Source organism: Fringilla coelebs (genome assembly GCF_963513975.1).
Source record: "Fringilla coelebs genome assembly, chromosome: 3".
Taxonomy (NCBI): domain Eukaryota; kingdom Metazoa; phylum Chordata; class Aves; order Passeriformes; family Fringillidae; genus Fringilla; species Fringilla coelebs.
Window position 1 is genome coordinate 58,326,075 of NC_140030.1, and position 25,485 is coordinate 58,351,559.

Consider the following 25,485-nt stretch of genomic DNA (forward strand, 5'->3'; position numbering starts at 1 on the left):
GCAATACTGCATTTCCTTATAGAAATAAAAAGCCATAAACTACCCAGCGAACGTATGCTCCCCGGCAGCGCCCTGCCGCGGGCACAGCCGTTCCGCCTCCGCCAACGGCGAGGAGCGGCCGCCCACGTCTCGCCGGCACAGGGGCAGCCCCGCGGCACTCTCGGGGTGCTCCACACTCCGCTCCGAGCTGCTGACGCCGTGCCGTGCCGTGCCGTGCCGTGCCGTGCCGTGCCGTGCCGTGCCGTGCCGTGCCGTGCCGTGCCGTGCCGCACCGACCCGCGCTGTGCCGTGCCGAGCCGAGCCGAGCCACACAGCCCCGCCTCTGTCCCCGCCCCAGCCGGTCCGGGCCCACCCCCGGCGGCGGGGCCGTTGCGCCGCCGAGCCATGCGAGGCTTTAAGCGGCAGGTGCGGGGGAGCGGAGCACACGCGTGAGCGGCGGCTGCTGCGGCCCGGCGGTAGCGGCGGCGGGCGCCTTTCGGCTCGGCGGGAGCCGCGGCGGAGCGGAGCATGTCGGTGGCGACCGGGGGCAGCGAGGCGGCGGCAGCAGCGGGCGGAGGCGGCGGGAACCGCGTTTTCTTCCAGAGCCCCCGTGGCGGCGGCGGGAGCGGCGGCTCCTCCGGCAGCTCCTCCCGGGAGGACTCGGTGTCGGCAGCGGCGGCCGTGGTGCAGGTCCAGCAGCGGCGCCACCAGCAGGGGAAAGTGACGGTGAAATACGATCGGAAGGAGCTGCGGAAGCGGCTGGTGCTGGAGGAGTGGATCGTGGAGCAGCTGGGGCAGCTCTACGGCTGCGAGGTGCGGGGCCGGGGTCGCGGGGTCCCCGGCGCGGTTGCTGTCGCCTCAGTCCCCTCGCCCGCCGCTGCGTCCCTCGCCCCCAGCATCCTCCTCCTGCCCCGAGTCGCATTTCGGCGGTGGGCAGAGGAGCGCTGTCACCGCCACCTCCAAATGACATTCCCGGTCCACCGCCTCCACCCTGCCGCTGCCCCGCGCCTCAGTGGTGCCTCGGCTCAGGGAATGATCAAAGGCGCCCCATGCCCTATAGAAAGGGTGTCCCCCGTGCCCTCCCGAGGTGAATAAGAGGGGCCGCCCTTTGGGGATGGACGGTGGCTGCCGCACGGTCGGGCATGGAGGGGTCCTTTTCCTCCGGGGGGGTCCCCGACGGCTGCGGCAGGTCCGGGAATGCCAGGAGGTTCGCCCGCGGCTGTGGTGGCCGGGAGCCGCTGTCCCCGCAGCCTTCCAGGGCCGGGCTGACCGGGGCTCCGAGGCGCCTTCCACGGGCTGGGCGGGCGTCGGTCTCCGTTAGACGCGAGCCGGCCCAGCGCCGGGAGCTCGGCGGCTCGGAGAGCAGAGCGGTGTGCTGGGCACAGGGAGAGCAGGACGAGGGAGCGGGACCTGCGCGGGGGCTGCGCGGAGGCGGCTGGTGTAGAGGAAAGACTCTCCGGTGCGGGTACGGGCCCCTCTGGATCGTGGTTTTGCGTTATCCCGACCTACAAGAGCGGGGTAGATACTGGCCAGGAAATTTCAGTGAGCAATTCGGAGATCATTAGGACGAGAATCGAAAACACTGGGGGCTTGTATGTGATTTGTATGTGTCAAATCTGGTTTTCTGTTACTCTGGGCAAAGAGCAAGCGTTGCCAGAATGAATTCTCTTTTGTAGAGGACAGATGAGCAGGAGGATGTTTCAAGATTGTTCAAAGAAATGGCAACTGTTGTCTTCCTTGTGGAGATAACTATGTTGTAAACCTTATAATCCCATCTCACTTCCTCCTCCGGTATTTACTCTTACCAAAACGTTAAGGCTAAACTGAGGTTCACATACTTTTCCCATCAGTCGTCTAATTCGCTTTTGTTAGAGACTTCTGAAGTGAGATTTGTTAAAGCCAGATGTGAATTTTGCAGCTAGCATGTCCAGGAGCCAACATCTCACTCCTGAGCATGCTGGAGCTAGGAAGACAAGAGCCTGACAGTCCTTGAGGTGTGGATGTCTTTGGTGGATGTGAAAATATAAATAACCTGGATGGAATGTCTAGCACACGCATAATACAAATGTCTATAGAAACTCCTTTACTCTCAAAAGTGATTTATTGGCAAATTTGTTAGAACGAAACATAAAAAATGTGCATTTGTCAAGTTAAACCTCCTTAACTGTTCACATCCTCTGAACAGGAACAACTGTGGGAAGGAAAGATACAAATGGAAACTCCACTTAGAAATAATAAAAATAAGCAGTTCTTAGTCTTCATCTTGGTGTGACTTGCCTCTCCAGTCTCATGACTTGTTTGGCCACATAGCCTGTAGGCTGTGAGGGTTTTTCTGAGGCCGGAAGTGTTTACAGTTGTTTGTGTGAACTGATGATTCTGTGCCTGTGCAAGCTGATAATGTAGTTCATGTCTGGCCTGATGGATTTGTCCTCTGGTTTGACTCTCACTGCTCAAAAGCACCAGACCTGTTTGGGCTGTGTGCTTTTGACATACAGGTGAACTTGTTCTGTTCATAAGAAAGGATGTGGTATATAGCACCAAAGCCCAATGGAATTGTTGCTGCTCTTCACAGTATTCAAATCACAGGCTTCTTGGAGGAAAATCATTCATTCTTTTCCTTATTATAGCTGTTGCTTCCAACTAAAGTAAAAAGATGTACACTTTAGAAGGTCTCCATTAAGGTGGCGGCCATATATAGCTGAATAAAAATGACTTGTTAGATGGTTTGGTTTCTGAAGTGACTTTTAGGGGGAGAAGTGGTTTAGATAACAGGACAAAATGCTTTTAGATTTGAAGGCCAAGGGCAAAATATTTAAGTAATTTTCTTCTCTTCTTTGCTATTATGCATCAACTCTATCCAGAGTCAGCACAGATGATGGCAGTGAAAAGGTCAAGCTATTAATATGCTATCAGAATAAAGTTGAAGATGTATGATGAGTGTAGTGATTAAAGACAATAGCAATTTAATGCAAGATGCTTTGCTTGAATCTGCTTGAATTACTTCTAGGCTTAGAGATGTAGCTCTCAGGCTGAAATTTAATCACCTATGCAGACAGTTAATAACCCTGTCTGAGGGCAGGTTGGGAGGGGGTTGGGAATTGCTCGCTTCAACTTCTATGGAAGATCTACAATAACTTTCCAATGCAACTTTCCAATGACATTTAACTTCTGTAACGATCTAAAATCTTCCAGATTGTCAGAAATAGCCATTGAATTTTTAATCCTAAAAGAGCTAACCAATATCAGTGTTTCATTGCTATTCTGATTCAGAGCTCTATTTCTAAGGAGCAGTGCACTTCATTTCTGGCAAGAGCAGAAATAAGTAGAGGGTGCTTGCAATGTGGTGTACTGAAAGTCTGTGAGAAGACTTGCATGTCTCTTTGTTTGACTGCATAAATGTAGTGCCTGCTCACTGTTTTCCATTTAAATAACATTTGCTATTATACTAAGATTCATCAGTAAGTGGATACTTACAGAAAGATTCCTTTTATTCAAAACTAAACATGTACTCATAGTCTGTCAAGTACTTGCAAGTTAAGTCAGCTATAATCCTGTCTTGGCAAGGTGACAAAGTTTAGGAGATGAGGTTGGGAAATAACGAGACAGGTTTGTTTGTGTTCTTTTTCTAGTGGATCTTGTCTTTACTGGTACATTTTTAGTTTTAAAAATTGGATGCCAAGCAATATTATGGTGTTGAGGGTGTGACTTAGAAGGAGCTATTAGACACTATTTTTAAGGCAGACCTCAGTTATATGACACAGAGATTAACTTTAGAAAGGTTATTTCCACATGATGCAGACTCTAGGGATAAAATACCCTTTGCCTGAATGGTAAAGGTTATCAAGGTAGAAAACTTTAATAGGACCAGAGAGACTTAGGCAGGATTTGTTTGGCACCAGAACCTGCCAGGCTAACGTACTTAGGTCAGGTGCTTCAGGTGAGTATTGGTCTGGCTGTCTGCTTCTGGGACTGCTTCATTTAAAAAAAAAAAAGTTTTATAACCTGTTTGTTCTGGTTTCTGTGAATGCTGAAACTGAGGTTATGGTTGCAGGTTACTATATTGAAAGTGCAATGCCTTAATTGCAGGACTTGAACTGGCTTCAGTGTTGACCTTTATTAGGTACCTTGGTACTAAAAATAGTTTCTCCACAGATGCTTTGTGTTTTGGGCTAAGTTCATTATTGGTAAAGAATTGCAAAATAATGCTGCATAGAACAACTTACACCATCACTATTCATTCCCTGATGGCTTGCAACTTGTAGTTCAGAATGAAAGTGGTGACAGATCAGTTTTCCAAATGGATGATCTATGTTGTGTGCACCTGCCAAACTTGTATGACTTTGTATATGAAAAAAAAAGACCACTGGACTTGTCCCCAGAAACCATTCAATTCTGCAGGTGAATTTCTGTGCTCTGAGGTCCTGTCTATCCAGAATTATAGCATTTGCTATAAATGGCACACAGATTTTTGCACAATAATGAAGAAAGGTTTTGCTTGTGCTATGGATTTGTTGCTGAATATTTTTTAATGTAGAGATTTACGTGTGCAAATCAAATGAGCCCCTAGACTTTGCACTCTAAAAGCTAAATACAAGACTTGCCTTCTGAGATATTGCTGAGCTTAGCTGAGTAATCAACTATTTTATTAGAGTATGTCTAGTGATGTATGGAAGTCAGTGCTTGGCAGGGCATATGATGTTGGTCTGGATATACCAGAGTGTTGTGTCCAAGCTTATTATTTTTCCATTCCAGGAATGGAAATACCCTGAGATTATTTAAAAATTCACTGTACAATAAAATGCAGTTGGAAGAGCTGCCCATAAAGGCCTTTCAGGCATTTCCATTAAGAGTACAAATCCATGTTAGACTGGGAATTATTATGTGTAAGATTTCCTTCCATCTTCTGGTAAGATACTGCAATGACAAGAGTGGCATGAAGCACTCTTGTCATTGCAAGCAAATGGGTAGGGGATTTCATGTTGGCAATGGAGTATGGGAGGGAAAGGAGCAATTTAGCTCAGTCCTGCACGGATCAAGAGCTCCCTTTGCCTGGTTGTTCAGTTACTGCAGAGAGCACCCCCTTTGTCTGTCTTCCTGAAGCTGCTGGGATATGCTAACATTTCCCTTCATACACTGTCTTTTTCAAAACAGCCTGGTCAGCATGCTGCTAAGGCTGCCATGTGATGATGTGGACCTGATGGTATGATCAGGTACTACTTATGCCTCAGGCTCTAGTGAGGTAATGTTTGAAATTCATTATTAATGTCTCAGAAAGGTCTTTGGTAAGAAAATTCACTGAATAAAGCGCTACAGAAACAAACTTTTTCCTGCAGTCTCACTCTTTGAATAGACTTCTAACTTGGACTAAGATCTCAGAAATGGTAATTGCATGTGGATTCCTTTCTCAATGGATTAGAAGTGGAAAGAGGCTGAGAAGGATCTGAGAACTAGAGAGAGTGTTACTCCTTTAAAAAGATGCAAGTCAGTAGGCGGCATAATAAAGGATTTCTTTCTTTGGGAGATTGAGTGTTGCAGTTCGGATGCATTGGAGTAAATAACTTGTAGGTGCACCAAGGTGCTTAGAAATTTATTTGAATTATTTATTTTGGATAGCTCTTACAGATCTCCATGTTGTACAATACTAACTTTGGGGTCGTCTCTTGAGGGCAGGGATACTGTGCAACATACTTGTGTCAGTTGAAGAGTTGCTGTGATCAGAGATCTGTAAAGGACACAGGTAACACAGGTGTAGTAAAGACTTATTCTATCATGTAGCAACCACAGAAAGGTACTTGAATCCCAAGAGCAGAAAATGGGAAGCCGAAGAAGTGCATGTTGTCTTAAACCGTGTAAAATGCATGCAGTTCTTTTCAGAGGAGTGGGCTTAAGGATCTGTGAGGGTAGCGAGCACCTGATTGTGATAAAGCCAGAGCCTTTTGTTTCTAAATGAACTTAAGATCTTGCCTGAAGTTCTAAAGACCCTACTCTTGTAGGAAATGTACCACTGTTCAGCTACTGAACTTGCCTTCTTTTTGCGTGCAACAGTGCAAAGGAATTCAAGGGGAGAAGTTCATCACAGTCAGATGCAAGGTTCTGCACATGGGCCAAAGCAGTCCTGACCACAAATACAAGTGGGTGGAGAACGGATTGAAAGCAACCCTCAGCAGAATACTTGGGGGTGTTGGTTGACAAGAACCTCAACATGAGCTGGTAATGTGCACTTGCCATTTTCATCCTGGGCCACATTAAAAGCAGCTTGGCCAGCAGGTCAGGAGAGACAGTTCTTCAGCATTTACTTCCCTCTTGTTAGACCCCCCCTGGAGTACTGCATCCAGCTCTGGGACTCCTAGCATAAGAAGGACATGGATGAGTTGGAGTCCAGAGGAGGGCCACTAAGGTGATTGGGGGCTGCAGCACCTCTCCTGTGAAGGCCAAGAGTTGGGGTTGTTCAGCCTGGAGAAGAGAAGACTTCAGGGAGACTTAGAGAGGGCCTGCAAGACAGCTTGAGAGGGGCATGTAGTGAGAGGACAAGGAGGAATGGCCTTAAACTGACAGAGGACAGGCTTAGATGAGGTGAAAAGGAAGAAATTCTTCACTGTGATGGTGGTGAGGCACTAGAACAGGTTGCCTAGAGAGATTGTGAACTTTGCATCCCTTGAAGTGTTGAAGTTGGATGTGGCTGGACTAGTGGAAGATGTCCCTGCCAATGGTAGGGGGATTGGAACTAGATGAGCATTAAGATCCCTTCCAAACCAAACCTTTCTACGTTTGCAAGAAAATGATTTTTTCTACTATTTGATCTTTGTTTAGTCTAGATGTCATTTCTGTGCTGGTCATGGTTCATTGTTTTATCTGAATCAGCAGCAATATTCTTGACTTCCAATTTAAAGCTTCACAACACAGATTATTGTTCAGCAGCTATTCCATAGCAATTTTCCTCTTTTTCCTCTCTGTTCAAGATTCAACTGGTCTCTTTGCTGAAGCAGTAGGTGTGGTTGCTTTATAACAAGGTGAATAAATAATTGATTGCTTACATCACTTAACATTTTATAATTGCACTTCTTATTAGCAGTAGCTTCCAATCTTTGTGGCTGCAAAGACTCTTGTGCCTTTAGGCAAATTGTTTTACATAAAGCCAGTTCTTGATTATCCAGGGTAACAAAAGAGAGGAGGGGGTGGGTGGGAGAATGTGGATACAATGTAAAAACTGTGGATAAAAAAACAAATGGTAAAGTCTGCTACAAATCATGCAGTGAATGTACAGCTGAAGGGGAAGAGGAGAAACTGGTCATCAATCTACCCCTTTTAACCATTCCAGGTTTATAACAAAAATTCATTATATTGCTTTTGGACTTGAGTGTAGCTTGCATGTGTCTGTACATGTAGCACAATTAAACTACGACATGGATGATCCATCCCCAGATAGCTGAGAGCAGGTTATTTTGTGCTTTGTTGAAGGTGCTGGGCTGACTTGAGCACTGTTGGTTCCTTGGTTATGACAGTGTCTCCTTATTTTCCTTGCTTTGCATTAGCTGATCTAACCTGTGCTGTCAAAGCAAATGACTGAAACAAAAATAACCCTGCTTAAATGAGGAAAATACCTGTTGCATGGAATGTTTGACTCCTCTTATAAGGCATAGGGAATATTTCTAAATAGGTCTTGAATGTAAATAAAAAAATAGGTGAAATTAAGTCTTACTTCAACCAGAATGAGTAGTGTGATAGTTGACTCTTATGACCACCCTAAACTCATTCTCTTTTGAGTCTTTGCATGCCTTGCAAAGACTGGCTGAGCTTCTGGTTGCATTCTTATAATTCTCCCTTTACAACAGGTTATCAGCCACTTTAAAAACAATATAACGGGACTTAAAACCCAACCAAAAAACCTATGTGGTTTGTAGAGCATACTAGTGTACCTAATGTGTACATACTTTACATAGTATTCCGACACTGCAGGAGATATCAATGGGGGGAAGAAAAAAACCTATCCCATCTCTAACCTGATTCAGTCTGAGTTATGGCCCCCTTGTCTCTTGTCACTACAGATGATAAAGCAGCAGCAGCAATATCAATGCATTCTTCCAGTCTTGTGTCTTCCCTGCAGTATTCAAAAGCCAAGGTCTCATTTTTCCCTGCCTTACATCTAACTCCAGAAACTTCTATTTGACAGCACAAATTGAGCAGGTTAGATGTGGCCATCCATCTTTGTCATTGCAACTTTTGGCTGTCTGTTGTAAAACATTAGCAGCTTCTTTTGCTGTTCTCCCATGTGACACACAGAATTATGGAAGTCAAGATTTCTAGAACTCATTAATGCTGGGGAAGGGGTATAAAAATCTTAATTTTATGTGGTCCCTACAGCAGCAGTACAACTTTATTTCAAAGGATAGAATAAATTTAGCTTGTTAAAGATCTTCTTGGAACAAGAAATTGTTTGGGCAGAGGTACACACTGAAACAAATCAAATCTTCTTTGAAGTGATAAGTATTTAATTCTGAGGATCACATTTCATTAGCAGAACTGTTACCTCCCCTCCCCACCACTCCCTCCCTCCCTGGAAGCATGATATCTATTCTAGGAACCAGTTCAGCATGGCATCTTAAATTATTTTCAGGGAACACACAGATTGCAGCCCCAGAAGGCATCCTGTATATTTTCAATCCATATGATTATTTATCAGTAGCATAGATCTAGTGGATCTAAATATAGAGAAAAATCATAACATGTTACTATAGGTCTTTAATTATTAGAACACTTGTAGATTTTTAATTCAGTGCAATGTTGTTCAGCCTGTAAAGCAAAGGTAGTATAGAAGACAGCATTAATTAAGAGGCCTAATGGTAAGTAAGTGAGTGGCTAGTGTGTGTAGTGGTGCTAGTCTAGAGGTGACACTTCTAGTGGTGACTCAGAAGAGTTCACCATTCCAAATATGCTGCCAACCAGAGGATCACACACCCTTCAGTCCTCTGTGTTGGACTTCATAAAGTGTAAATGATGGCACAATCAATGCCTAATGAAAATCCTCTTACCAGACTGTTTTAATAGGATTACTTTCCAGAACACAGAACTGGGAAGGATCTCCTAGGTCACATGGTCTGCCTTCTTATTTGCAGATAAGCTCTTGCATTTGATGTAATTTTTTAATGGAGTTACTTGGTTATATGATGTTTCTTTCCACATTATTTTATATATTTAAATATTACTTTTAAACCCTTTAGGCACTAGAATCTTTCCCATCCTTTCCATAAAATATAGAAAGACATAAACGAAAGCAAATACTTGCTTGGAATGTGCTTGTTTGGACTTTCACTCTGGGGTGAAGTTTAAACAGATGGTAAATGTGCTTTACTGCCTGCTCTTACTCTGGGCATCATCAGACTCAAGAGATGACCACAGCTAAGGGGCAGAAGTATTAAGACAGTGATTCTCCTGTAGGTCAGTTACTACCTTAGAACAAAATCCATCTTTTGAGTACATCTGCAGACTCTGGAAGAAATAGGCTTAATAATACTTCATGGAATCCATTTAACACTCCTTAGAAAATATGTTAGTGGCTTAAGATGCTAATTTATTTTAGCACTTGAATGATAACTTTTTTGAAGTAGATATCTAAATTAACTCTAGCATGATACAAGTGTTTTGTTCTACTTTAGTTGACTGGTATATAACATTTTGATACACTTTAAACACAAAGAATGCCCTGAGCCTTTACAGTTGGTTGCTTTACATTTTAAAAGATAGTACCTGAAGCATATAGTGCACTTTTTTTTGTCAGAAAGGAATTCCAGATGTTCTGAAATAAACTACTGTCTTTTAATTTTTGTTTTGCTATCATGCCATTTTAGGTTTATGGTAAAATTTTGTACTCCTGTTTTAGGTGTGTTGAGGTAAAACTGCCTAGTCTTCTCTCGTAAAGCTCTCTAGAATTTGGATTATGTTGATATTGAAAACTGAATCCTTTCTGAGTGCAGAGACTGGTGAGGGGAAGGAGTGCTGGTGGTAACTAGCTCACTGGCAGCCAGAAACATTCCAGCTCTTACTTCAGGTGTTCCTGCAGTACTGCCTAGCCTGCTTAGCTAAAGATTTAATCAACTTGCTTATAGCTAGCCACCTACTTTTTGTTTATTAAACCCAAACTCTTAGGCAGAAGACTTGGTTTAGTGTCATGAAGTAATTGTGATAACCAGAGAATTCATTTATATGAGGAAGCAAATCTTTCGCTGTATAATCTGGAGACTGTCTTGTCTCAGGCTGGGGGCAACAGAGGCTTCCAGGACTAGTTTTGTAAAACATCTAAACAACATCTCTGCCTTTTTTTCCCCAGTATGTCCCTTTTTATCTTCTTTATTTTAGGTTCTTATCAGATTTCACCTTAAAATGTGTATTGATTCTAGTGGAATTTTTAGGTCTTACTCTTGGTTAGTAGTTTGCAGTGCATTTAATGTAGCAAGTGGAAGGAGGCAGGACTATGTGCCAAGATACTTTTCTGAGAATTTGACAGTGTGAAGAAGCACTGGAATCAAACAGGTGTCCTGTATAGTCTTTAGCTCCCTTCTCCTTTTGTCATCCTTGGTGGGATAGTCACAGCAGGTTATGCCGCCTCCTGGATCTGGAGTTGTTTGTGAATTCATTTTAAAGATCCCTCAGGCACTTTTTCATGTTTTGCAGTTCAGGGACTTGCCTGTGTAGCCAAGTGGTGTCTCTGGCCCCCAGGGAAGAGGAGTGTCTGCTTTAAAGCATGTTAGAACTCCTGCTGATATTTCTTGACACCAGTGGACCAGAGCCAAAATGCATTGACTGCCAGTCCCTGGCCTGCCTGCTGCTCCAAATGAGTGTCTGGGGGGAGGGAGAGTCGTCACTGTGTAGAGCACACTGCTATGCCCAGGCTCCACTTGGAGGAGTGACTTGTTACAAAGCATGAGAAACTCTCTGTATCTCTTGCATGCATACATTTCTTCAGAATGATTACATTGCTTCTAGATTCTGCAGGATGTAAGTGCACTTGTTTTGATATCACTGAATAAAACACCCCCCCCCCCCTTGCCTCAGAAAACAGACTTCTTGTCTCTCTTGTTAAATCTTAAAGGACCTAATACTTCTGGCTAAAGAAATAATAATGATTGAAAACTGTCTCCTGTTCCAATCAGTTGCACTTTAATTGGCTGGTAAGACAAAAATGTGGTGAGAAGACTATGAGTGTGTCAGATGCTAGATGTACCCATACTGTATGATTTTTATTGCAGAAGTCAATTTACACGCAGCTTCTCAGTGTAAAGAAAATCAATACTGGAGACTAACAGATTGTTTTTACAGGGCTGCTGAAACTGAGATGAGAAAAGCCATTTAGAGGCCTCATTATATCATGTGCTCTTTCCTTGTGTTCTTTCAAACAATCTGATGGAGTAATTAATCCTTGAAGTGCCCCAAGAGGCAAACCTATTTAATTGCACTGCTGTTTAGCCTAAATTCCCAGACTGTAAAGGACCTGGTGTTGGTCCTGTTTGATCAAAAATTTTGCATGGAGCATATATTCCTTAGTTTTTTTTCATCTTCTCTCTTAGAAAAAAGCAATCAATCTGTCAAATTTGACCTAGTGTGGCATGGTCCTAGTCATTATTTCATTCATGCTGTAGGCAGAATTATGTACAGATTGCAGGGAAGCAGTCAGCTGTGCCTGTTGTTGCTTGGAGATAGAGAGTGACCTGCTCTTGTGAATGGCAGAAGGGAGGTATGTCCTGTGACTACTATGTGGAAAGACATTCCACTTGCATAGTCATCAAGGTAGCAACATTTAAGCCTGGTGGCTGAAGCTCTGTGCTTTGCAGGAGTGGCTAGGTAATGGTGATTTGGTGTACAACCTGTATTTGCAAAACTATTTCTGCTTGCTCTGAAAGTGGATGATGACAACAAACCATGATGTGTTCTTCCTATCTGCTTTGGGGCGTTTTGTTTAACATAAGTGACATCCAGGTTTAGGCTTAGCACATCCTATTTTTGTAGTGAGAACACAAAGCATTTGCTCTGGAGACAGCACTTGATTTTCAACAAATGTCTTGTTGAGATTGAATCTATGTTATGGGTATGGTTAGGAGGTGTTGAATGCTTCTCTTCCACTGCTCAGTATAGTCTGTGATCAATGCCTCTTCTTCATTTAGCAATTTCACGCTCTAGTGATTCCTTTAGGCTTCTGTAGAGATGCACAAATTAGACAACAATTCCTTAACCAGCGTGTTCTGGATATATTTGGATAAGTTGAAGTTGTTTTGACAGTTCAGTTATGAAAGCAGCAAAATAGCGGTGTTAGTACTGAAGAAGATTAAATGAAGTCTGTGTGACTGGGTATCAGTTTCTTCTCAATGCTTACTAGTGACACTGAAGCTGCAGAGTGCAAGGTTCTTTGAATAATGAGCAGAGATTTAATTTTTTTTTAAATTACCCAACAGAATTGGACAAATGGAATACCTGGTATGCTCTACTATGACTGGCAGTTCCTTCTTGGAAAAACAGGCATTTTGGTATCGTAAAATCTTTTCCCTGTAATCACATCATCTCACCAATTATTTTTTTTCTGTGTTGTGCTAAAGATGATAGAGCTGCAGCCATTGTAGCAGGGGATTGACTTTAATTATTGAAGTTATGGGCACAATGAGGTGGAGGGTTCTCAAAATTCAGAACCTTCTGGCATTTGCCCTTTTATTTCATGTGATGCTTGTTTTTCTTCATTTAGTAGCAATGGCATGATTCCCAGAGAACTGCTCTGCCTTGTGTCTTGCCCACACCCCCACCTGCTGGCTATAACCCCGTGTTCACTGCCTGTGGCTCTAGGGTAATTTATCCTCTTAGGATGCGTACCACATGGACACATCTCCTGCCTTGAGAACTGCTCTGAAATGTAAGTGCTTGAGAAGTTGAAGTAATTGGTAGCTTTAAAAAAACCCTTGTCCTAGCAAGTCGTAGCTATCCTAGCTGTCATAAACACCATGCCTTTTACTAGTGGAGAACAAATACACCTCTCTCCTCTAGAGCTTGCTTCTGTGTCTCTGCAATAGGCAGTAGAAGGATATCCACTGCTTCTGAATGGGAAGGGCCAGGTGGGAAGAGATTGGAGAAGAAAGTGGAAAGTTGTTCCTGGAGAGGTAGAACTAAGGTAGAGATGGCAGTAAGCATGTATAAAGTGTATAGTAGGCTGCCTGCCTCATTTCCATGTTTTTCGAGGTTATTTCTTTCACTAGCATGTACTTCAGATCCAGGTGTGTAGGTGTATGTCTCTTTGGCCAAATTCTGCTGGCTTGCTTGTGCCAGTTTGCTAAATATAAGTAATTTTTCTTCTGGATTGCTTTCTTCCTGTGCCTTCAAGTCCCTGATCAAACTTGTCCCCTCTGTCTTTCTCTACTAAAGACTCACAGAAATATCCACGGTAGTGAAAGAGAGAACTGTAGAAGGCAGGGGTTGTAGGGACAAATGAGATTGACAGTAGTTTGCTATAAGTTTGCTTCTCTTCCTCTAGATGTTGCTCTTTGGACAAATAGGAGCTGGAATTTTGTATTTTAGGAAGACTTGTTTGAATAATGTTTGAAGCAGTGCCACTATTGGAGAGTCCATTGGAGGTAGGTTAGAGGGAGAAGTAATATGGTTGCTATCAACAACTGCTGGTATTTTCTACAACTAGTAAGGATGTCTGTACATTTAACTCTGAAGACATATGATGTACTGAAATGCTTCTAAAGCATTTGTCCAGTGGTTTTTGTAACTTTTACATCAGATCTGGGCAAGTGTCTTCAGATACATTTGTACTGTTGCCTCATCAATCCAAGCCTATTGCCAATAGATGAAATGGTCTTTGTAGATGGCTCTTTCTCAGACGGTTCTGGGATGATGGGTGTTCAATAAGCTAAGTTGTTCATGGCCATAAGGACTTTCTTATGGATCAGGAACCAGGTCTAAAGGTCTGAAGTGCTGGCTGCAGCAAAAATGAAATAATAGACAGCTTTGAATTGTTGTTCTGCACTCTGTATCTCTTAAAGGCATGTTATGAGGCAAATTTTTAATAGAGGAGATTTTCCACTCGTGAAACTCAGCTAAACACTCACTTAATTTTAGTATTCCACCTCTGATACAGATGGTTAGTGTTAGAAAATTGCAGCCTTCCACCATTATTGTTGAAGTGACCTGTTCACCCTTTCACATTATGTCATCTGCTTCTATTACAGAATACCACTGTTTTCTCATTTTTTTGACTTACTTTTTTTTTTTTTATAAAAAGGCGAAATGTGAACAGTATATGCAATTATTTCCATAGCACTGAACAGGAGAATTAGGGATGTATTTTGGAAGCATTGTAACAGACTGGCTGGCTGTGCCTTGAAAAAGCATATTTCTTCCTTTTTCATTTTCACAACTGCAGTGTTAAGCATAAAAGCAGTGAAGTTAGGGTATGTCTGACTCTGTCCTCCCACACTGGCTTGTTTTTCATGTTGTATGTTTGTTACTTTTAGGAGTCATCCATGTTTTTGTGAGTTTTGTTTTTGGCTTTGATTTTCAAATGGTCAGTTAGCAAATCAACATTAAGAAAGTTGCATGAAAGCCCAGCCTGGGAGTTTCTTGCCCTGGAAGAGAAAATACATTGACATATATAGACAAGGCAAAAGAAGGGAAGCCATCTGTGCGTTAGCAAAGACTGACTTGCAGGGTAGCTGTGTGCGGAGCAGTTGGCTTTCAGCTCTGCTGCTGTAGATGAGGAGTCTTTGCTTGCTGTAGTCTAAGGAGAAGGGGAAGAATAATAGCAAGTGGAGGTTGTGTGTTACTGGAGAGGAACTAATATATGCAAATATATTCTTGTTTGGCATTACTCTGACATTGTGTTGGAGATATTGCAGGAAATGAGACAAGGAGTTGAAGCTGGAAGAAAAGGAGTGTGACTTCTTGTCTCCTCTCTTCTGATATACAAATTCTCCCCTCTCAAATCTTGTAATGCTCAGTGTAGAGCAGCAGTGATGCTGGAGTTGACTTCTGATAAAAATGCAGCTACAGAGCAGTGGTGTTGCTGGTGAGGTTCTCTGGCAGTGAGGGAAGAAAAAGCTGGGCACCCTTGGGAAAGGAGGATGGTTGTGGAATCATAGAATTGTTTAGGTTGGAAAAGACCTTTAAGATCATGAAGTCCTAACATTAACCTAGCACTGCCAAGTCTGCCACTAAACCATGTCCCTATGTGGCACATCTACACGTCTTCTTAATATCTCTGGGTATAGTGACTCAACCAATTCCTTGGGCAGTGTGTTTCCATGAATGACAACCCTTTCCATGAAGAAATTTTTCCTACTATCCAATCTAAACCTCCCCTGGCATGACTTGAGGCTGTTTGCTCTTGCCCAGTCAGTTGTTACTAGGAAAAAGAGACCAACACTTCCTTTCAGATACTTGTAGGGAGCAATAAGGTTTCACTGAGCCTCCTTTTCTCCAGGCTAAACAACTCCAGCTCCCTCAGCTGCTCCTCGTAAGACTTGTGCTCCAGACCCTTCACCAGTTCTGTTGTCCTTCTCTGGACATGCTGCAGCACCACAATGTCCTGTAGTGAGAGGCCCAAAACTGAACATAGGATTTGAAATGTGGCCTCACCAGAGCTCAGTGCAAGGTGACGATCACTTACTTCCCTTGTCCTGCTGGCCACACTATTTCTGCTACAGGCCAGGATGCCATTGGCCTTCTTGGCACTGAGCACATGCAGGCTTGGGTTCCGCTGCTGTTGACCAGCACCCCCAGGTCCTCTTTTAATCAGCAGCTTTCCAGCCACTCTTCCACAAGCTTGTAGTGCTGCATGGGACTGTTGTGACCCGAGTGCAGAACCCAGTACTTGGCCTTGTTGAGCCTTAGCCCAGCAATCCCGCCTGCCCAGGTCCCTCCGCAGACCCTCCAGCAGATCAACATTCCTTCACAGCTTAATGTCATCTGCAAACTGACTGAAGGTGCACTCAATCCCCTCATCCAGATCATCAGTAAAGATACTGAGCAGGACTGATCCCAATACAGAGCCCTGAGGGACGCTACTTGTGACAGGCCAATGGTCACCAGCAGTGGCAGCCGGTGTCTGGCTCCCCAGAGCTAGGCAGGAGGTGTTCCATGAGCTCAGCTGGGGATGCCTCTGCTGAAAATGACTGCAAAAATGATAGAAGATTTGCTGGAAGATCTACTTTTCTGTGTTGGTTTATGCAGTGGTCTGGCAGTGCTCACTGCAGCGTGCAGCCCTGGGCCTTGCTGCAGGTCACCCTCCTGCCACCTCTATTCCACAGGCATTGCCTGGGGCAGGGAATGGCAGCCAGGGCTTGTCCCACCCCCAGCCAGGAGCAGGCAGCCAGCCAAGGGCACTGGGGCAGCCCCAGCCCTGGGCATCTCCCTGTGGCTGGGCCAGGGGCAGGTGGCATGTGGGTCTGGCTCAGCTGGGCCGGTGGCTGGGCAGGGCTGTGGGGACGGCCCTGCTGGGACGTGGGCAGGGGCTCCTGGCCCAGGAGCTGACATGGGGGCTGTGGGGACGGCCCTGCTGGGACGTGGGCAGGGGCTCCTGGCCCAGGAGCTGACATGGGGGCTGTGGGGATGGCCCTGCTGGGACGTGGGCAGGGGCTCCTGGCCCAGGAGCTGACATGGGGGCTGTGGGGATGGCCCTGCTGCCCAGGCTCTCAGTTTGGCTGCCTGGTCCGGCTTGCCTGTGGGCAGAGCCTGTTTTAGGATACATTTTGATAGGAGCCTTTGGGCCTGGGTGTTTCTTAAGGCTGTTGCGGGCAATTAGAGGAAGTTTGTCCTTGAAGGGAGAGCTCCAGGTCTGGATTGCAGGCTGTAACACAGGGCTGTGGGTTGTGTTAACAGGTGTGTCATGACTGAGCGTTTGAAGAGGTCGGTGCAGACCCAGCTTTGTTATCATAGCCAAAGTGGCTATATGGACCCTGATGAGAAGGCGTGCGTGGCACCATTACTTTAGTTTTTATGTCGAGACTTGTTTTTTGACGTGCCTTTGTTCAGCCATGAAGCTCATTTAAATGTCAGCTTCTGAAACAGCATTTCTTATTTTAATTTTGTCACATCACAACAGTTTGATATGCTGAAAGATTTTGTTTGCTACAGAGTCTTTGGTGCTGAGGCTGAAATAGCTGTAAAAGGCAGAGCAGGAGACAGGAAGGGAGAAGAGGGGCAGGCTAAGCCCAGAGTCCCTCAATGCTGCTTGGAGGCCCTGTAGTCCTGTCGGGGACTGGGGGCTGGCTGAGGTGTTAAAAGGAGAAAAGAAGCGTGAGTACTGTATCTGACCCACTGTTCCTCCAGAAGCTGGCCATGCACTCTCCTCCCGTCACTGTCATGCAACTGCAGTGGTAGATGACACAGGACTAAAGCAAGTACAGGAGCTGATTACTTTTCTGCTTGTATCTTCATAACATTTATAACTACCTGACCTGTGAAGATTTCTGGAAAGATTCCTGTAGGTAAGAAAAGAAGGATTAAATTTGCTGAATAATAGTTTCTTTGCAGCAGTGTCTTGACTGCTGCTGTGTTAATGGTGCCTTAAAGAAAACTATCAGCAGGCTAATGGCAGCTTTGAAAACAAAAACTTACCCTGCTTCATCCTATTCATATCCAAAGAGATATACATTTCCAGTCCTAATGATCCATTTAACTGCCAAGATTAAACACAAGAAAAAAATTATATGCAATTAAAAAGGAAGAAGCATGTTAATGTAACATTGAGGCTGTGTGATTGAGGACAGTCAAGCAACTGGAAGATAGATCTTTAAAACTGAGGTTAGTTTTCATTTGGCTCTTAGAGAATTTTATTCTTCCTATTTCCCAGATAAATATTTACATTGCTTTAATTCTGAAGCACAGTCTGAAGTGCTCAAAGGTTAATGAACAAAGCTTCAGCATGAAGGGCTAGCTAAGTATTTCCTCCACGTCAGAGATGGAAACAATCACTTTGACACACATACTTGATGGTAAGATACTACTGGAAGGTTGTTGGAATGATTCATCTGTTTAAACTGTGTTTAATTTAGGACCACCTCCATTTACTGTTTGTAATTCCTGTTTCCTAAGAGTGGAGCTCCTCACTCTCTTCAGAAACAAAGTTCCTTGTGAATTGCAGGATAGCAAGCTTGTAGTGTACAAGCACGCTTCTTTAGAGTGCAAGACAGCCTTGCATGTAGAACAGCCAGATGCAGAGCAGGTGCGCTGACCTGGGCTCCTGGATCCGGTGCACTCGTAAGCAGCATGGATCACTGTGTGCTTGGCCACTTCAGTCCCCAGGATTGAAGTGCCTGTTGCTAGGACTGCTGGTGTCTTATTCCCATGGGGTTTTTTTCCTGCATTCAACTGAGCTGCTTTTTATTTCCCAGGGAATTGTGGGAACTTGTCTGTTCTTGAGGCATGTTTTGAAGGGGAAGGGAAGAAGATATTGTGGGAAAGCATCAAATAACTGAATTTGCTTTAGGGCTGAAATCAAAAGGCTGTAATCATCAAAAGGTGGAAGAGAACTAGCCCACAAGAAAGCGGCAGTGAGGGTTTTGCCTGTAGCTCCAAATAGGCCAGGGTGGCTGGGAGTGGAGCACTGAATGCAAGGTGGACTGACTGCTTATGTGAGTGAGTGAGTGCTTGCCTGGAACAGTGCATGAGTAAAGGCCAAAGCTGACTTGCAATAAAATGAAATGTTACAAGAAGGCCAGAATAGTTTCCTGTGAATAAAAAAGTTAAATGAGACAGGTACTGTTGCCTTGGCTACTAGGGTAACGTGAAGATGCTTTGATGTAAAACCTTGGCCCAGTGCTCTTCTCACCTAAGCCAGATTGAATGTGTAGATAACTAAGCCACCAAGCTGCTCTTACGGAGAGACTGGTAATTTTTAACTGCAGCTTGTTTCTCTGTACATTTGGAATCTTGTAGATTGGGAGGTCAACCAGCTATTATTCCTCCTTTGGCTCTATCTGAAGTGTTTCATGGCTTCATGTGAATATTCCCTACTTGAGTATATACATGGATTTTCAGTTGTAAAAAGTAGTTATTTTTTCTTTGTGTGTACTTTGTTTGTTTGTTGAAAACAACAGCATGAGGGAACTTAAAAATTAACCTGCATTCCTTAGTGTATTTTCATAAGTAGTTACCCAGATCTACAGCAGAAACCACAGTGGCAAATGAGTTCCGATCTGTGTAGAAACAAGGTGAAACTGATGTCCTAATTTTTCTAATTAACTACATAATTGTTTAATCCCTTTGGAAAATGGTGCTGTAAATTTGTGTACTTTGGTTTTGAATATTTTTGTTTTACAAAGTATCTTATGCCTTGGCTTGTCTTTATTCAGTGGTAGGTGCCAAAGGCATTATATGAAGCATCTTCAGCATTTTTAAAGTGGAATAAATATAGGAGTACTCTTGGCACAGCTGTCTCCTTGCAGCTGAAGGTAATGGGGATTTTTAACAAAGGGGTATTGGGTAGGTTTGATTTCAGTGATTGGCAATGTGTTCTGCTACCTTCTTTTAACTCTGTATTCCACGGGCCAGCTAGAAAGCTTGTGTTGGCCTCTTTCCTGGTCACACAATCCTACCTGGTTGCCTGTATTTTGCTGTGCTGAAATGACCAGGCAAGGACTGCTACACCCATTCCATATTCAGTGGATTGTACGCTGTGAACTCTTGTTATGGAAGGCAACACTGTTTGTTATGAATGTAAGATTTATTCGTGTCTTGACTTCTGTGCTTGGCACTGTGCGTGCAGAACTGAACCATTTGTGCTTTATCTAAGGTACCTGCCTGTGGGAGGAATATGGGTACAGTGTCTTTTACACAGATCTTCTACAAGCTGTGAAGATACATTTGTGGGGGTTGTTCCATCTTCTGTCTTCCAAACCATCTGGGTTTGGAAGAATATGAGAAGGATTAAAAGCAGATATTTGGCAGCTTTGGGCAGTAATGAGAAAGTGGGGTCCTCAAACAGTGTCCAAATGTAGCTTCTTTAGAAACATCTCAACCTTTTTTGTCTTCTTTATCTTCAGAAAACAGTTCTCACTCCTCTAATCCTGTATGCTGTCTTTGAACCAGCAGATAGGGGCCTCATAAATGGCCCAAGCTTTCTAAGCCCTCCAGAGGAGTCAGACATTTCCTAAGCTGTTGCTTTGACAGTGAAGTTCAGAAAACAGGGGAATGCAGGGGTGGAAAGTGTTTGCTGCACTGGAGGAATTCCTCATGTTTAGATGTGCTCCTTGTGGAGACAATCTGAAAGTGGTGAGGTGAACTTTAAACTCTGCTTGCATCGGCCATTTGAAGGATTAAGAGGACTGGCACCAAGTGAAGGTCAGTGGGAAGGAGCTGATGATACCACTTTGTGCTGACTGGTAGGTCCCTGTGCCAGCCCCTGCCTTCTCTGAGCTAAGTTTCAAATGCTTTGATTTGGTTTGCTGAAGCAAAGCTTGCCTGTGGAGGCTGCATATGTGTGCAGCCCAGCTCTGCTTAGTTAGAGCAAAAAGTCTATCCAGGAGCTTGGATTCAGGCCAATCACTGCATGAGAAAATTCTCATTCTCCTCCTGTATTTTTGCATGCTCACTCAGCCTGACCAGCTCTTGGAAAAGAACTGGTGTTTCTTTAGAATTTGAGGGTGTCAGTCGGCTCATCCAAACTTTATAATTTGAAACCGGGTATTCTATTATTAGCTGTAGCCTGAAGTGATTTTTGGAATCCACCTGTCATTTTGATTATGCTTACTCTTTATTTGTTTTGTTTCCTTGTTCATTGGTATGAGAAAATATTAAAGAAATGTGCATCCCTTGCAGCTTGTGGCTAATGTGGTATGCTAGCATGTTTTAGAATGCCTGAAAAGAGTTTTAAAGGAATCTGGTCATGTAGGTTGGACAGAGTGATTTCATGCAACCATGACTATGCATGGGAGTCATCTACAGCTCAGGCTTTTGATTTGAGAGGAGGGAAAAGAGAGTTTGGAGATAACACCTGCACACCGATTTACCACTTTTTAAACAGGTCCTCTTCCATTGCAGAAAGTCTTCTGAACTGGTGCTACAAGGTATTTAAAAGCTGAACAGGATCACTTTTTGAATTTTTTTTAAAATGAGCATAAACACATTTTCCAAGCTCAGGACAGCTTGCTGAACTCCCTCAAATACAAATCCTGAAAGCTGCTTCTCTGGCCTATATGAGTTGGACTGTAACTAGATCAGGCTGCATTTTAAAGGCATTAGATTTATATTTTCCATTATTAAGTTAAAATGATACATTAGAAATATTTGGCAGAAAATTTTGTCTGTGTGTCTTCTGCCATGGTCTTATCACCCTAGCTTGAAATTGGCCAGAGAGATAGTGATTTTATAACACAATGATACCTGTAGGTAGGATTAAGCTCCTTATTTTCACAAAATTTACACAACCTTTGAGTATCTTCATTAAAGTGAAGAACTTCATGTTTTTTTTTAGTTGGCAGTGAATCCACACAGGTAAGTTGTTATAGCTTCTGTTGTATTCTTGAAAAGGAAAAGGCTTTATGTGGGCACCTGAGAATCAAGACATGAATTACAGGAAACCCACACTTCCTTAGCGCTGGTGCTTCCCAATCCATGTCATTGTTTCTGCTCCGTGTAAGAACAGACAGGAGGAATTCAAACACAGATGTAATACACAGCCTTCTTTTGAGTAGCTCCTTTGTTGGATACTGACAGACTAATCATGGCAGATTTTTGTTTGTTTTATTTTGTTTTGTTTATGGAAGACCACTCTAAAGTGTATGTTTTATTAAAGAAAATTACCTGCTAACAACAAGTCCCACACTGATGTGAAGCATTGTCAAGCTACCAGTCATTCCGTGGATCTCCTTTGTTGATGTGCCATTTCATTGCTCTTTGGTGTGCCACAGTGTAAAAAAACCACAAGCAAATAAAGGAACAAGATGATCCACCTGAAAATACACCACCTCATCTTCCCCAAGCCCCAGTGATTCTGCATGGTACTCTGGGAGTATCAGCTTTCGTCTACAAGAAATTTTGTGAAAGTCACCTCTTTTGGGTTGCATTGGATGTAGTTTGTGCTGAAACTCCTTTGACAACTGAAATCTTTTAAAGTGGAAAACAACAGAAACATGAGACAGTAGCAGCATGAAGCTTCCTCTTATCTTTTTTTCCCAGGGAGGGAAAGGGAGTGCCTGACTTTGATCTTATTACCTTCCTTCCACCTGATTCTCCGTGCATGTTCATGCAGCTTCATGTCTGGAGACTTGATTATCCTTTTTGGTGCTCCTGAAATATCTCTCATTTGGGAAAATCTGTAGGTGGAGATAGAAAACCCTGTGAGAATCCGGAGGAGCAAGGGTTATAGGAGTATTCCTCATTAACATGTTTGTGTCCAGGCTGATCTCTACAAGGGCTTCAAACCTTAAGACTTAGTTTATTTGTAAAACAGAAGCCAGTTAAAAATTTTCTTTGTTTAGCAGAGTATTGTACTTCAAACTCAAAGTTCCTTTGAGCTGGCTATTCTATATCAGACATAGACTAGCACGCAACTGTACTTTTAAAATGCACAGGAGTGCTTCTGGATTCCTTTTGATGGCAGCAGTTCTGTAACCATGACTATAAGGTCAGGTTCAATGTTTGCAGAAGGCGTGCAATGCTTATGCCTATCATTTTGTCCCTAGAATGGAAATGGGCTGCTGCAGGTATTTGGTTTATATGCAGGTGTTTTGTAGGCATGGGCCAAATTAAGGAGGAGCTCTACTGAAGGACTGTATTTTGGATTCATTGGAATTAGTTCCTCAACTATGCCCTGTAGGGTAATGATGTTATGTTTCTTAAATGTACTTCACTGGCACTGGAAACTCTGGGTTTCAGACTATATGCCAAGTACAGCGTCAGTGAGAACACTGCTGTCCTTTACACCTACCATTTTATCTTAAGTTGCAGTGTTTAACTGCTTGAAGTTTTCTTCTCCTGCATTTCCAATCCTATCTTTTATTTCAAAGGTGGAGTAATGTGAAAAGAATGCAAAATAGCTCTTTGTCTGAGATGTACTAGTGATAAAAAAGCTGAACTATGTTTAAGAACTGGAGCAGAAAGGATGCTCAGATTGTATTAGTTCCTTTTCTTTGCATCTGGAAGTAGAAAATAATTTTCTACAGAAAAGACTACTACACTATATTGAGTAAATTAATTAAATCTGTCCAAGTTGAATGTTTGACTTGAGAAAGGTTAGGGTTATAGTTTGTTTGGGGTTTTTTTTATTGGTTGTTTCTTTGGTTGTTTTTTTGTTTGTTTGTTTTGTGTCAGAGAAGGCTATCCTCCAAGTGTTTCCAACAAGCAAGATAGTTAAAGGAGAATGAGCAGCTGAAGTATGAATCCAGGTAAATTTCTTGAATGGTTCCTTGAGAGTGTGCCAGAGGCTAGAAACTAGCTAGCACTGTCCAGAAGGATGAAACACATGTTAGTCTCACCTGATGGTTTGCCCAAGCTGTTCTGGCTCCTTGCTGTAAATGTATTGTATTGGCTGAGTTCCAGATCTAGAATTTTGAGCCCATATTACAGAAATCAGGAAGTAATCTAGAAAAACAAAGTTGGTCTGTCTCTTTACTCTTAATTGTTCTTGCCACCAACTTTTGAATGATGCCCAAAACCTTATTAAAAAAGCTTTGGCAGTTGTTACAGGTCCTTTTGGAGAACAAAGTTACCCTTATTAGAGCCCTACTGTGAGAGGCACTTAGTCGTAAATGCAAATGAGATTTAGCACTGCCTGAAGAATGTCTAGTGACTGCAATGCACCCAAGTGAGATGGTGTTCAATCCATCCAAAACTGTTGGTAGTCTGCAGCTCTCATCTGAGATGGCTGGCCTCAAAATAGGATATTAAAGATGAGCACCATTTTGGATCCATTTGAAAAGAATCTGGGAAGCTGAAGACTTAACTAATAATAATTTGTTTGTGAACACAAAGGTGGCTTTCTAGAAGGACACTTCAAAAGGACACTTGCCTTTCATGAGCTTGCAGAGACAGGGGAATCAGTTCACTGGACATCATCTCAAGACTGTATAGTAAAGTTCCCAGTTTGTCTGTGTAATAAAAAACTGCGTTTTAACTTCTAATCATGGTATTTTTCTGATGCACTTTCATGTGTTCTGGGGCCTGAAAGACATGTTTAAGCTTTTAACCTCTCCTCATGGGGATTTTCAGAAATTTGGGCTCAAAACTTTTTAACCTTAAGCAAATTTTAGCTCTGGTAGCTAGGCGTAGTGCTGAAGCAGGATATGTGTTCTTTTTAGCCATTATCTGGCCAGGGAGCAGTACACATAGGCATAGCCGGGCTTCCTTGTGGTCCTGTGAGCAAAGCAGGATGGAATTTTTAAAAAATGTTAAAACATTTTTTAAAAATGTTAGCTCTGGAGATGGCTCAGAACAAGGCCCCTACACAATGAGTAGGCAAAGAGGCTACTGTGGTACAAACAGATGGATTTTAGCAGAACAAAACAAGATGTAGCTGTATGTACTACCAGTAACACATCCTCTAATCTGGCAGAGCTTGTGCTCTTTGCTGAACCAGACTTCAACTCTGTTTGGTTATTTGTTTGGAGCATCTGTCTTTGTTGTGAGGATCAAAGTACTATCTGGAGGTACATGTGAGGTAAAGTGTCTGAGATTGTTTCAGACTTTATATGACAACAACATTTTAGTGAAGAGAAGAATGTATTTTGAAATTTGACTTGTTAAGCACTCCTTTTAATAAGACTTAAGCTGTGTTGGTTTTCCTGTTTGGAATTTAAAGGCTGAGGAGTTAATATTCAATTTCAACCCCAGCTCTCCTGATTTACTTGCTACACATTTTAAAATTTTTGATTTTTTAAAGATGCAAACCACAAGGTTTCTTGGTGTAGTGCAGTTAATACTGGCTGTTTTCGTGTTTTTGCAGCTTTTGATGAACTTGAGCATCTCCTTAGCATGGTGCCTGGCATGCTCTGAATTTCAAGATTGGAGCCTAGAGAAAGTTACTAGTTTAACCTTGACTCCTTGGATGCCAGCTCTTTTAGGAGGAGAAACTGAGCTGAGGTTGCTGAGATTTAGCTTAAAAATTTTGGAACTAGCAGAGAGCTGTTTTGTGTCTCTTCATAATAGCTGGCCCTGACAGTTTAACAGAGCTTATTGACCATCTGCTTTGTCTAGTTTGCCACATGGCAGAGTAACAACTAAGCCAAAATACTGGCGGGACAGTGTATTAATTAAACAACTTTCTTGTGAACACTATCAAGATAGTAATTTGATTGATGTTATACATTTAACTTCAAGAGTTTTGTCCTTTCTCTTGCTGCAGTTGCTGGGTATTGAGCTGAAGACCACAGGATAGTTGGTGAGGAAGGAGAGGTTTGACTGTATGTTGGAGTCCCTATTTGTCTCCTTGCCCTCTGTCTTCTGTTAACCCACTCTCAACAGATGGGATCCGGAGAGTATTACAGCCTTGTTCCCCTGCTGCTACTTCTGACTGCTGTTCTTTTCCTCTCA

The 25,485-nt window shown here is 43.1% G+C and overlaps 1 protein-coding gene across 1 annotated transcript in view; it reads left to right on the forward strand.

Moving 5' to 3' along the window:
- The first annotated feature begins 415 nt into the window (after window positions 1–415).
- The window catches only part of PPP1R14C (protein phosphatase 1 regulatory inhibitor subunit 14C), a 50,665-nt gene continuing 25,595 nt past the window's right edge, over window positions 416–25,485 (forward strand). Inside the window, exon 1 of the mRNA XM_084202492.1 lies at window positions 416–792. Within this exon, the coding sequence (XP_084058618.1) occupies window positions 508–792 (285 nt within the window). The 5' untranslated portion in view covers window positions 416–507. The remainder of the gene's footprint in view (window positions 793–25,485) is intronic.